Raw genomic sequence first — 13,427 nt, 5'->3', positions numbered from 1 at the left:
TTTTTATTTATTTAGCTTTTAATTTAGAAATTTTAAGCAATTTTTCAGTTTTTTATGTAACTCTTATATCTAAAAGAAGTCATAGCAATCGGTTTTGTCCATAATTTTAAAACTAAAGGCTTTATTTTATTATAATGTAGTGTCAGGCATGCAAGATCTGAATCATAATTAACGTGCTTTTACTGTTATTTTGCTTTTGTATATTGTAGGTTACATTTTGAAGCTGTATCTCAGACTTCTCCTATTACCTTGCATCTCTTTTTGAGGAATATATTTGCTGTTTCTGACATTAAGGTCATGGAAGGAGCACTCTTCTGTGATTCCATCTGTTCCAATGAGATATTTTATAAGGAGCAAGTATGTGTGGTTTAAAATAATATATTGGATTTGATTTTACTTTTTCATCAGCTGTATTTCATCATTGCAAGATAGATGTGGCAATCAACTAATCCTATTTACAGAATACTCTATTTTCTGTGGGTTACATGGCTTTTTTCTCTGAGGTATCTCAGAAGCTGTTGGTTATTTGCATCCTGCTAGAATTATTGTTTCTGATTTAGTTATTGCCTAATCCAAAGCCACTGATTCCTACTGAGGAAGGATTTTTCTTGACTTCAGTGGTGGTAGACTATAATATAAGAAAGAAGTATAATAATTTTTATTTTTGTCCCTTAAATATCTAACTTGAATTTTTTTAACTTTAAACTTTTATGTTATGTAATACATGTATTTTAATTAAGATGTGACTTCTAACAGGGTTTCATGGTTTTAATATAGTAATATTTATTTCAGAGTTTTTAATAGTATAATGGCATGTTAATGACAAAAAACACGCTTTTTTTTATTTGGATAGTCAAGATTTGCATGCTGTTTTATTGCATTTCTTTCTTTCCTGAAGTACTTGTAAAAAATGTGAGCAGTTGATTACTCTATGACTTTACAAGATAAACTCTCACTTGCAAGGACTGCAACAGATAACTTGAAGGGAAGGGAAGGATTTATCCTTCCCTTACCAACTCTGAGAGGCTAGCATGTCAAATTTCCACTCCACATAGTTTGAAGTTATTAATCAGCCTCAGTTTGTAAATTATATGGGCAAACTCAGAGAGCACAATTAGATCCAGAGCAATAATTTCCTTTAGTATCAGAAATAATGTGTTTTTTAATGTACTTCAAACAGGTGTAAATTTAAATTCCTTCCTAAACTTTCATCTTACTTGCTGCATATCCTGCTTTTTAAACTGCAGTAACATCTATCTTCTTCCACTCTCAAATGGTTTAACGACAGAATGAATATTTAAATCAAAATGTGTTTTTCCTTTACAGGTGGCTAGATTAGCAGAATGTGAAAGAATGACTGTGGCAATTGAACTTAGCAACTGGTTGAACGATCCAAGTTACGCTCTGCAGTCTGTTGTGCAATGTTATGGTCTCCTCGCCCCACTTATTTATCACAAGATATTTTCAGTGCCAGTAGTTCAGGTGAGAGCATTTTAAGTCAAAGCAGCTGTCAGGTCCTGCAGTTATAGTGATTCAAATTAAACTTATAATAGGCAGTACAGTTGGAGAGCTAAATATCTAGGCTTTGACTTCTTAATAGCTGATGAGAGAAATGCCTTTTACAATTTTATATGTCCCCAAAAGAATCTAAGTTGTGTGTAAGCTGCACACATTCAGCTCTCAAATATGGTGAAGTAACTGCAGAGTATCGATTGTTTCTTTAGGGTGATAGTTGGTCTTTTAAACTGTAGCAGAAATTACAATTAATTTCTACTTGAATGTTATTTGCAGATAGCAATTTTGAGGAAAGAAAGGCATTTGTCTGTGGTTTTTTTTTGTTTGGTTGTTGGTTTGGTGGTTTTTTTTGTTTGGTTGGTTTTTTTGGGTTTTTTTTTTTGTTTGGGGCTTTTTTTGTGGTTTTCTTTTTTTTTTTTTTAAATTCAGAATGTTTTGCTTCATATACAGTTCTGTTTTCTTCTTAAAGAAAAGAAAGCTATTCAGTGTTTTGACAATGCAGTCTTTAGTTTCCAGGCGTCTGCTCCTTTCCAGAAGCAAGCACCTTCTCTTCAAAAACAGAGTACATTTTATGAAGCTGCAGATGTGGTTTTTAGATTCAGCAAGCATACAGTAGAAACATGCAAATGTTTTTCCTGTAATTAGGTAGCCTTTTTAGGTAGCAGCAATAAGAGTGTATTCGCTCTGTGAGAAAGGATGAGGTGACCGCAGTGCAGGTGAAGCACAGAGCAGCAGCATCTGAATGTGGCAGACAGAGCAGGGTGCTGGTAAGAGAATCCAGGACAGTCCAGGGAACGTGAGGTTATTGGGCTGGCCCAGGGTCCATCCAGGAGAAAAAGTCATGAGGTGCAGGAATTGAAGCCAGAGACTGGAGACAAGGCTACAGCACAGGTCCAGGGTCCATCCAGGAGAATGAACTGAAGACCAGCACAGCAGTACCACAGCTCAAGTAGGAACTGAAGGCTTGTGCCTGAGCTTGATTGCCACTCCTGGGCTCCTGGGCACAGGGTATGAGGGGAGGTCTCAAGTGAGGATGCTCAGGGAAGGACTGCTAGGACACTTAGGGCCCTATTTAGTTTTGAGGAGTGATAAGGAAAAAAAAAAATCATCTGTTTGAATACAGGGATAGCTTCTTGCTTAAGATGCTGTTGGCTATGGTGTCCTAAAGGTACAGCTAGCAACTGGAGATGGCTCCTCTTTCAGATTTCTTAAGTAAACTGAAAAATAATTTAGCCACATGTTCTTTTCAATTCTGATGGACAAAATTGGGGAAGTAAGCATTTTATTTTTACAACATACTGGAAATTTTTTTTTTTCATTTGATATTCTTACCATCTCAATATATTTTTAAACAGTCCTCCAGTAGGATTATGTTATTTCACTGAATCAAACATTCTTGGATTCCATGTTTGTTAAATCAGTGAAAAAAATCCATCATGTATCTGTATATTAATATCTGGGATTTTATGTGAACATGTAATTTATTCCAAAAGACTGGTTGAAATCTCACACTGTTCAATTAAATGGAAATTTAATTATTGTAATTTGTACAGCTAATGTTTTATCCTATGCATTAGGTTTCAAAGTATTTTTAAAGTTCACCATGAAATACAATGGGCTGTACAGAGGTACAAGCTTATAAGTATGCTCTAGACTCCAAATTTTGTTTTAACCCTTGTATTTACAGATCCTCATTAAATGCTTGGCCGTTCTCCAAGAAATTCCAAGTGCTACTTTGCAAAGGAGACAGGAAGGTTGTTATGACAGTATTCAGCATATGATAGCTTGTGCTTCATATCATACAGCAAAGGTATGGTGTGAATTTTGTGCTTACAGCTTAATTTGAGATACAGCTCTTGTCATTTTGGGGGGGGGGAAAGAGATTTAGTAAGCTGGCCTTCAGAATGATATCTTAGAGAACCAGCAATCTTAAATAGTAGAGGCATACAAACATTTATTAGTGTCGTTGAATCAGTGCATTTTTATTACAAAGACATTTTGACTTTTTAGTATTTATTCAGAAAATAGTCTAAAACTATTAGTCCATGTCATTAGATCTACATTTTATATGATTGTGTGTAATTTTACATTTAAGGTAGTATTATTTTCAATAAGACATACATGTAATATATGTTTAAAAGTTTATTTACTGCAAATAAGCCATATTTGTAGTTTTAATCAGATTAATATATCTGTTTTAGTTGCTAATTAGGTACAAGAGACTTTGTACTGTTTAATCTTGCATGCTGGCAAAAATAAAAACACCTTGACTTTCAACCATAATATATATTTGTAGATGACATTTATGATTCAGATACTCAATCTATTTAGTGAGATAAGGAGAAACGCAGTACTGGATTTTTTTCCCCTCATGTATAGGGACATGCTGCAGTTAATTACTTGCTATTATAAATGTGTGACACTGAAAAAGTCAGCTTTCCTCTAGCTTTGTGTGCACCTCAACTAAGAGCTCATACTGAAGCTGAGCTGTGGCTAAGGATTTGAGTGATTGCCCCATGCTGGTGATTCCTCAGCTTGGTCTTCATAGGAGCTGAATCTCAGTGCTAACCTCACAAGACCAGATCAGTACCAAATAACCCAAAAAATGCTCTGCAAGGCCAGCATGCCTGTCAGGCCAGGAGCCAAGGGCAATGTCATGGCTGGCAGAGCAGCACCTGGTATTGTGGTTCAGCCAGGCATCCACATTATCAGGCAAATCTGTGGTGATGAGGCAGGTCAGATTTGAAGCTGGGAAGTCAGTTCACAGGTGAGGATAAGGCCTGGTGAGGTGGCTGGGGTCAGACAGAGCCCAGCAGGCTGGTCCACCATGATGGGAACAGTCTGCGGTCAAGCTCAGAAGTTGGTCCATGAGCCAGGTGCCCAGTCTAGTGGATCCATTGTCACACCCAGGCATGACTTGCACCAGGCTGGAGACCAACATTCCTGCCATATAGGAGCCAGCAGGGACTGTAGGCTTAGACTTGAGCTGAGAGGAGCTCCTGGCCCCACAGGCATAGGCCCCAGGTGAATGCTATCAGGGCCAATAAAGCCTGTTAATAAAGCCTGTTAGAAGCCTTGAAGCCTTGATTAAGTGTGTGTTTGTTGTTGGGTTCCTCAGCTAATTGACTGCCACTTATATTGCTGATTTTTTTTCCCTTAGAGATAGCATTTCAACAGGATAGCATACAGAATAGCAAAGAGAAGGAGTGAATTGAAAATGCTTCTCATTAAAGCATGGTATATGTTTTTCTTTTGACTTCCAGTCAGATCATGTACTGTGTTTATGCTAAGGTAATCTGTCCTTAGGATCACAAAGGCAAAGATCCTGATGTGAAGTTAGCTTGCACATAATAGAAGCACTTGGGCCTTTTGAGCTCTATCTAAAGTAGATAAAGCCATCGAAAAACATTCACTACACTGTTAATTTATAAATTTTGCAATTTAAAAATGAATTTCACCAGTCCTTTCAATACAATTGGGATTTTAAAATGTATGCTTGATACCAGAGAGGCAAATGAGGATCATTTAGTTACCCCTTTATGTTCTTTGATACCAGTACTGCCTGAGAACAGGGAGAGTGTCAATCACAGCAATAGATACTTCTGGATAAGTCTTTCTATTCTCTGAGGGATAGGCTAAGCAGAATAGAACACATAGATAACATCTGCAATTCCAATTATTTTACATGTTTACAGTCCTGGGGTTTTTTATTAAAAGAAACTTGCATATTGAGTAATTGATTTATATTTATAATATTCATGTATTTTGACAATTATAAGTTGACAGTAATGAAAAGTTACATATCATGTCAACAAAAAATTGAGTAACCGATTATTCTTTTATAGGTACTACATTCATGGAAAGAGTATGAACTTTCAGCAATTATCATTAACTATGGGAAAAAATTGTTGATCTCACCAGGAGTTTCACCTGGCCAGTCAGGAGATGTGAAAACTGAAGAAACACGCACTGGCAAAGCAGTAAAAGTAGTTGCTCTGGTTTTTAATTTTTCTTTTCTCTAAATTCTGTATTCTATTATTTTGAAGACTAGATTTATTATTTTTTTTCTTCTAGAATCATAGAATGGTTTGTATTGGAAGGGACCTCAAAGATCATCTAGCTCCAACCCCCAGCCTTGGGCAGGGACACCCAATATTAGACCGGGTTGCTCAGTGCCCCATCCAGCCCAGTCTTGAACACCTCCAGAGACTGGGAGGCCCCACGCTTGACAAAATATGCTGTGCTTAAAAAGTCATGAACATAATTTCTATTTCATCAGAAAAGAAAAATTATACAATATTGATGAAATTATAAGATATAAATTTAGCAGACTTGTGATCTAAGCTAAATTCCACTATTGGCAAGCTGGTTTTAGTTAAAGTAAAGCTAAGCTTTCATAACAAAGTATTCAATATTTCAGAGACGTTCCTCAAGGGCATCCCATTTAGCTGCAATGGCAAAAGCAGCAGAAAATCTAAATTCTCTGGAATCAAATCTACTCAAACTGACAGAACCAGGTGGGTGTACTGTTGAAACACATCTTACCTTTGTCTATTGAGTTTTCTATGGTTTGTTTGAAAACACTACATTTACTGAAGAAGTACTTTTATTTCTTTGTCTTCCATGATGACTCAACCAAAGCAGTAATGATCTTGGTAATGATCACCTGGTGATGATGTATATTTTCTTATTTTTTGTAACTTCCACTGGAACACTCGTTTCTTCTTTAAAAGGAATATCCAGTTGTGAACAGTTCTGCAAATATTTATGTTATTCCAATCTGTTTAAACTGGATTCTGTGTTATTTAGGCTTGCTTTATCTTCTTAAATCAGAAAATGCAGTGGCTAAGACCACTGTCCATTTATAGCTTGTCTTGATACCCCACCAATGCTAGTAGCAATGACCACTGCAGGAAATTTTAATGGAGAAAACTCTCCCTGAAGAAAGTTAACAGAAATTGTTCTTTGTGTGAGGGAATTGCATGCATGCTAGTATTTAACTACCTTTTAACTCGGGAATGAATAAATGTATTTTAAAATATCTTGGAGTCTGGATCAAGCACAACAATTTTCTGGCTAATAGTCCTGCCAAAGTTAGATGAATTAACAAGTAAGAATTATAAAGAAAATTTGGTTAGAACTTAATCTCAGAGACACCACTGATTTGTACTCCTTGTACTCCTTGGAACCTGGATAGAATTGTAGAGTAGTATTGGTTGGAAGGTATTTATTCCATCCCCCTTCTCAAAACAAGTACAATAACATCAGCTTGCTCTGAGGCTTGTTCAGTCAAGCTTTGAATGTTTCTGAAGAAAGAGATTTCATAACCTTCATGGGCAACCTGTTCTGATAGTTAACCACTCTTATGGTTAGAGAGGTTTTCTTTATATGTCTTTGGAATTTTCTGATTTCTGGCTTGTTTCAATTGCCTGTTGTGCTGTCAGTGAGGACAGTCTGTCTCCACATTCTGTATTCCTCATAGCCTTTTCTTTCTAAGACTAAATAAACCCAGTTCCCTCAGCCTCTTTATGCTCTATGGCTCCTTGTCATCTTGGCTGTCCTTCTCTCAACTTGGCTATGTTGGTGTCTTGTACTGCCGTGCCCAAACCCAGGCACAGTAACCTAGATGTGGTCTCACAAGTGCTGAGTAGAGGGGAATAGTCATGTCCCCTGACCTGCTGGCCATGCTGTTTCTAGTATAGTCCAATATGCAGCTGGCCTTTGCTGCAAGACCACACCTCTCATGTTCTAGTTATCATCCATCACCTCTGTACATGCATTTGTTCAGAAGAGAAAGCATTTTTATGAAAAATAGGAAGGGGTGATCGAAAAATTTCATTAATCTGTGCAATAATCTTTCATTTTTGCTCACATTGATGCCTGCATTCCTGCAGAACAAGTCACATAAGGAAAGAATTCTGTAAGTTAATTGAAAATTATGTTGATTACTTAATAGAAAGTTAAATTAATGGATTGATCAGTTAGAAAAAACCCTCATTTTCAGTAGCTGGCAAATAATTGATCACTTAAGTCTGCTCTGTTGTTGAAATAGCCTATTTGTCAATAGTTTCAGGATACAAATTGAGAAGAAGCCTTTCGGTGTGGCCGTGCAAAGCTTACAGCTGTCCTTACAATTGTGTATTAATGATTTAGGACAATGGGCACACCTGTAGGGCATGCTGTTAAAAATGTTTTGGAAAAAGCCTTGTCACAGGAAATCCTTATAATTGGATCAACACTTAGCATTCCATTAATGACAGTCTACAAGAGAAATGGAAAAGAGCTGAACCTGCTTCTTTCAAAAGAAGAGAAAACCAAAACATTTCACATGCAGTACAATTTAAATTCTGAAATTTCAAATATTTTCCCATTAAAAAAGTGTTGGGACATATTTTTCTTTGTGAAAATGCTTATTTGGAGCAACATATTTTTGAATTTGTCAAATGGGAGAGAGTACTAACAAAGGGCGTCCAAAACGAAGACTTTAAGAAGTCTGCTTTTCCTGCTGGCTGTCCTACTTAGTTGAACATTAGTTACATTCAACAGACCTAAATTGACTGCTCTCACTGGAGGTTGTAGCTATTGATCCACAATTACAACTGATTCCAGAGTGCATTTTTAATCTTGCTTTTTTTCAGGGATTTGCTGCATTGATGTTTTTCAACCACAGGACTTGTCTTAGCACAAAATTTGTTGATTATATTTCTTTATTAAGGAAAAATAACAAGCAGTATGTGTAACATTGTTTTGGGGCTTGTCAGCTGGTAATGTTTAATCAGCTGTTGTGTTTAACTGCCAGAAGCTTGAATCCAAGTTATTGTCCTATATATTCTGTATACTGTTCATATCTGTGTATTCTATATAAAGTATATTATAGAATATAACTGAATTTCTGTACATCTATTTTTGTAAATATTTAGCTTAAGAAAGAAGAATCCTCTATCTACTTACATTATCCATATGCAGAGCATGAATGTAAGCATTGGTCAATAGCAGTATCATGGGATCAGTTCTTGCTGTATAGCCTTAAATACATTTTTGACATGTCCTTTCTGCACATTCTTCTCCACATATGATTTTCATGGGTCTTTGCTAGATCTCTGATGAACTCCAGACATCCTCTCTCATGACAGTGAGAGATTTAAAAGCAAACTCTGTGCTAGAGAAGGTTTTTTTTTGTCAGTTTTAAATGGAGTTTCAATTGTATATTCTCACTGCTTTTCATAATAGATTTCATTTTGTTATTGATGCAGGTCCTGGAACACGGCTTACAGGAAAGGAATCTCCTTTGTTACTCTACCCTGTAATTTCATGTTGGACATCAGAGCTTGCTTATCGAGAAGGTAGGGTAGTTGGTGTTTATATTAATTGTAAGGGCTCCTTTACTTCAGAAAGTTGCCAGTAAAGCAATCTCATTCTTGCTTGGACTAAGCTCTTGAGAATATTACCTTCATTTGGTTTGCAAATATACAAAATCAAGTGAAACATAGCTTATAAAAAGTTCTCAGTATAAACACATTGAGAAGTGAATGCAACCAATTATTTGGGGTGTTCATGCTAAGTATATAAAATACTAATATTTAAAATTGAATCATGTATGTTTTCTAATAACCTTAGAAACTAGTAAATTTTAAAAATGTATGAAGTTTTCAAAGATTCTCTTTGTATGGAATGTTCTTTTAAAATTGAGGTACCCCATTTCTACATTAAATTATTTCACTGGAAGAGGAATTCACAGAAATCTGTCTCTATAATGTTTGTAGTTCTAGGAGTATATTAAATAAATCATGATGATTCTGGATGCCCAATCACAAGAAGCATTTAGCAACTGCCATTGTGTATCCCTGATTTTAGTGTCACTATGAGTACACAACATGACATAAATAAGTGCTTTGAGGCATGCATAGCTGTAATTCTAGCTGACTTTAGAATTATGTTATGGTATAAACACCTGTGTTATTTGTTACTTTATTGCAGTGCTTAAATTCAAAGCCCACGCACGTTTCCTTGAGTTCTTCGTTCAGCTTTTGCACAAAGTCCTGAATGAAGAGAAGTTTCAGTGTGTTCTGGAGTGGGCAGAGAGTGTGGAAAATACCTTGAAAAGGTAGATCTCTGTTACAGTAGTAGTGATAAACTACTACATGGGCTCATGAGAAAGAAGAAACTCTTGGGTTTTACCCATTAGAAGACCCATCAGGAGTAATTTCCATGACTTCTAGTCTGCAGAAGTTCCATGAACATGGATTACATAGCTATTATTATGGGGTGGTGGCATAGCTTGGGAAGGTATGATGGGTTAAATCAAAAGCAAACTGATCAGGGCCTACTATAGTGTCAAAAAAATTCTGTGGGGAAAAGATAAATGGAGCCAGATTGTAGACACTTACCTGAGAAGATCCTGCTTTTAAAAAGGCACATCAGTATTTCTAAAACGTGAAAGGCAAATAATCAGTGAAAATGAGATATATATTTCAGGGAACAGAAATTGTGGTTACAAGAGACCAAAACAATAGGATGTGGAGAAATTATTTTCAAAAATCTGTAGTATAATTTGGGTAATGAAGAAAACTATTTTATTTTACTAGGCATTAGGAAAGTGATATAGCTGTTACTCACAAATTCAGATTTCTATAATAAATGTTGAAAATTAACACTTCCTATTTTCTTAAGAGGATGAAGAAAAGAAAGTCTTTTGAATTTAAAACTGCAAATGAAATAGGAATTCCATGATGTGCTCTATATGTTCCCAAAGATAATCTTTTACTATGGAAGGAGTTTAACATGATGATTGTTATGATGATGATTTAAAAAATATTTTTCATCAGGAGGAATGAGAACTTCCTCGGTACTGATGGAATTTTAACACAAGCAAGATCTCTTACTCTGGGAGAAAGCCCAAATGCTGCAGGAGTTCAGAAAGTGAGTTTTATTTTTAAGGAGTTGTGTGTTTTTACTGGGTAGCAATACCATAAGAACAAAATAATTTTTCAAAAATTGTCTCATAAAAATCTCATCTAGAGACGTCCACAGTTCCTAAAATTTGGGATACAATCTCTAGTCCTCAGCTGACCTCCGCACTTCTAAAACCAGGAAGAAAAGTTGGCATGGGATTCATCTGACAGACCAACAATTGAGAGAATTTGAGATGAGTCAGAATAAGGCATTCTGAAATCAGAAGAAACTTGCCTTTCCTTACTCCCTTTAAAAGAACATGGTGGTAATAGGAAATGTCTTGGGTACCATCACATTCAGAAAAGGAGATCAGCTCAGGCCTTTTTGTACAATACCTACTCAGACTTTTTTGTGAGTAATTGTTCATGGTTAACTCCTTGTGCAGGTGTTCTAATTGTACAGGAAAGGCTTTTTGTTCGGAATTAATTTAAAATAAATTTTTACTTTTACTGGAAGATACAAATAATCTTAATGAATTTGTATTATTTTTCAGGAAGAGTTTTCTCCCTCATAATTCTCTAGTAATGTTGAAATACTGCTAGCATCTGAGATAGATTAGGAAAAGGGTTTTTCTGTCTCCGTTTTTGCATTGCAAAGTTTTACTGTTTATAATATTAGGAAAAGAAACTATCATTATTTCTGTGATGAAAACACTGGTATATGAAAGAAAATGTTTAGGGACCTGGATGGTTTCTTTGTGTCAGGCATTTGACATGTACTTTCCAGAAAAATGGTGTGTTTTCTGGAATTTTTAAGTATTTCTTTTGCAGTCTTATTTTCACAACCATTTCCAGAATTTTTTTTAATGTTCTATTCCTACGTAAGCTGATCTGCTCTATACCTCAAGTAATTGATAATGTAGGTATAAATAATTATTTAAAGTATATTTAAGATTTTGATGCAAGATTTTTTTTTAAAGGGAAAGAATACCCCACCTTCAGGGAAACCAAAGGCATCACTTTCAAAGAAACCAACAAAAGAAGCTGTGCCTAAGAAAGGACCTCTCAGAGACTATTTAATGAAAAATCCAGATGTAATGAAATCTTCAGAAACACAAAAGTAAATGAACACAGTTGTCGGGCTCATATACAGAAAAAAATATTTTTACTGAAATTTAGATTACAATTAAGTGTGTATTTTAGTTTTTGTATTATATCAAAGAGAGTAATTTCTGCACAGTCCTCTCATTTTTTGATGTAGTTTAGTATAAAATTGGTTTCCACTCAAGGAAACAAAATCTGTTGCATTTCTGTTTAATAGCTGTTAATGATTTCAAGTCTTTGTATTAATAATCAAAGATTGTATTTCACTTGTGTTAGCTTGAGCATGATGATTCATCAAGGAAAATCTCTGATAATCTGTGTATTATAGGGCTTTTCAAACTCTGTAGGGGAGTTTCTGTTACAAATCTAATAAAAATATTTATTATTAAATAATAATAGTAGAAGTAGTTTCAGAATGATTTTTGTGGTCCTTGTGCTAGTCATTTTGGACTATCTGTCCTGTAGCTTCCACAAAACTGGTTTTTGATTAAAAAAAAATTCACCTCTTCTTTTGGCAGGTATTTGTTTATAACATTACCCACTGACCTAAAAGAATGTGTAGTATTCATAACTTGGTCCTTTGGTCACGTCACTTATGGTAATTAGCAAATAGGAAACTATAAATATTTCCATATAAGCAATCATGTAACTGATTCTGGAAGTGTTTTAAATAACCTGAAAAAAGTTTCCGTACAATCTTCTAAATATTCACCTAAACCATCCAAAATGTTATTATTCCTCCTTGACAGAAGAAACCCCACCTTACTTAAAATTATTTTCATGGCTTTCAGCAGAAGAGGGAATGTTAAACCTATCTTGGGTTTTTATCAGCTACTCTTTTGTGTCTTACATAATAGTAATGCTGTATAATCTAATCAAAATATTATGTGGTATACTATTCTGCCCACATCTTAAAGGTGAAAAACAGGCAGAAAAATAATTTAGAATAATAAAGGAATCAGTTCACAGTTAATTTAAAAAAAAAGAGATGTGGTTTAAATATAGCATTGTATGTTTGTGAAGAAATACAGAATTTTTTAATCTCTCAGGGAAACCTTAAAAAACTTTGGCTGGAAATTAAAGGCAGGCATCCAGATTTGAAATACTATGTTCTCTTCATACTGAATGTGCTTTACTACTAAAGCAAAGCAATAAAAAATCAAAATCCAGATTTATAGTAAAATAGAAGACTCTCCTGAATAGACTTTAAAGCACATTGTATTTGCTATCATAATCTGTACAATTCAGGGACAAATAACTTCAAAATTATCTAAACTCTTTAAAGTACTAAGACAATTATCTTATAGAAGCTGGTAAAATATAAAATAGGATTTATTGTGTGTTAAGTGCACTTAAAAAGGGAAAGCACAGTTGCTTTTCTTGACTAAAGTAAAATACTTTTATTTAGAAATATGTCCTATGCTTATGTGCTTATGCATCTAAATCTGGGGATATGCAATGGAATATCACAGTGTATCTTTAACAGGACCTTTTTTTCTAGAGCTTCAAGAAAACAGAGTTTCATTTTTTGCTCCTTCATATGTTTTGGTTTAGCAAAGCCAAGGATAAGTTGAAGATGTTAGCTCATCAAACCTTAGTGATGCTGCTGAGTAAATATGTAACCCGAAGTCGCTTTTGTCAAATGTGTCTTGAAGAGATGCCCTGGAGGTCTCAGATGAATATCTATCTGGCAGTTGCACACTACCACCTATTTAAAAAGAACCTGGAAGAGCAATATAACATTGGAATTAGTCGTTCACAGCATCTGGACAGGTAAATCTTACTGTACTGTAAGTGATTGGTATTAATAGAGATTATTGTGTTATTGCTGTTACTGCAGACAGATCTGAATTACAATATATTCATATGAACAGTTCAGCTTTCAAATACAAATTACTTGTTACTATGTAAAAAGTT

At 35.0% G+C, this 13,427-nt stretch overlaps 1 protein-coding gene across 1 annotated transcript in view; it reads left to right on the top strand.

The window, feature by feature from the left end:
* The window catches only part of CFAP54 (cilia and flagella associated protein 54), a 104,029-nt gene that overhangs the window by 39,764 nt on the left and 50,838 nt on the right, over window positions 1–13,427 (top strand). The window contains exons 25-34 of the mRNA XM_059846738.1: window positions 210–357; window positions 1,327–1,482; window positions 3,203–3,325; window positions 5,361–5,501; window positions 5,936–6,032; window positions 8,769–8,858; window positions 9,493–9,619; window positions 10,341–10,434; window positions 11,387–11,526; window positions 13,065–13,283. Coding sequence (XP_059702721.1) covers window positions 210–357; window positions 1,327–1,482; window positions 3,203–3,325; window positions 5,361–5,501; window positions 5,936–6,032; window positions 8,769–8,858; window positions 9,493–9,619; window positions 10,341–10,434; window positions 11,387–11,526; window positions 13,065–13,283 — 1,335 coding nt within the window. The remainder of the gene's footprint in view (window positions 1–209; window positions 358–1,326; window positions 1,483–3,202; window positions 3,326–5,360; window positions 5,502–5,935; window positions 6,033–8,768; window positions 8,859–9,492; window positions 9,620–10,340; window positions 10,435–11,386; window positions 11,527–13,064; window positions 13,284–13,427) is intronic.

The sequence above is a fragment of the Haemorhous mexicanus genome, chromosome 5 (genome assembly GCF_027477595.1).
Source record: "Haemorhous mexicanus isolate bHaeMex1 chromosome 5, bHaeMex1.pri, whole genome shotgun sequence".
Taxonomy (NCBI): domain Eukaryota; kingdom Metazoa; phylum Chordata; class Aves; order Passeriformes; family Fringillidae; genus Haemorhous; species Haemorhous mexicanus.
This window is presented reverse-complemented; position numbering and strand designations above follow the sequence as displayed.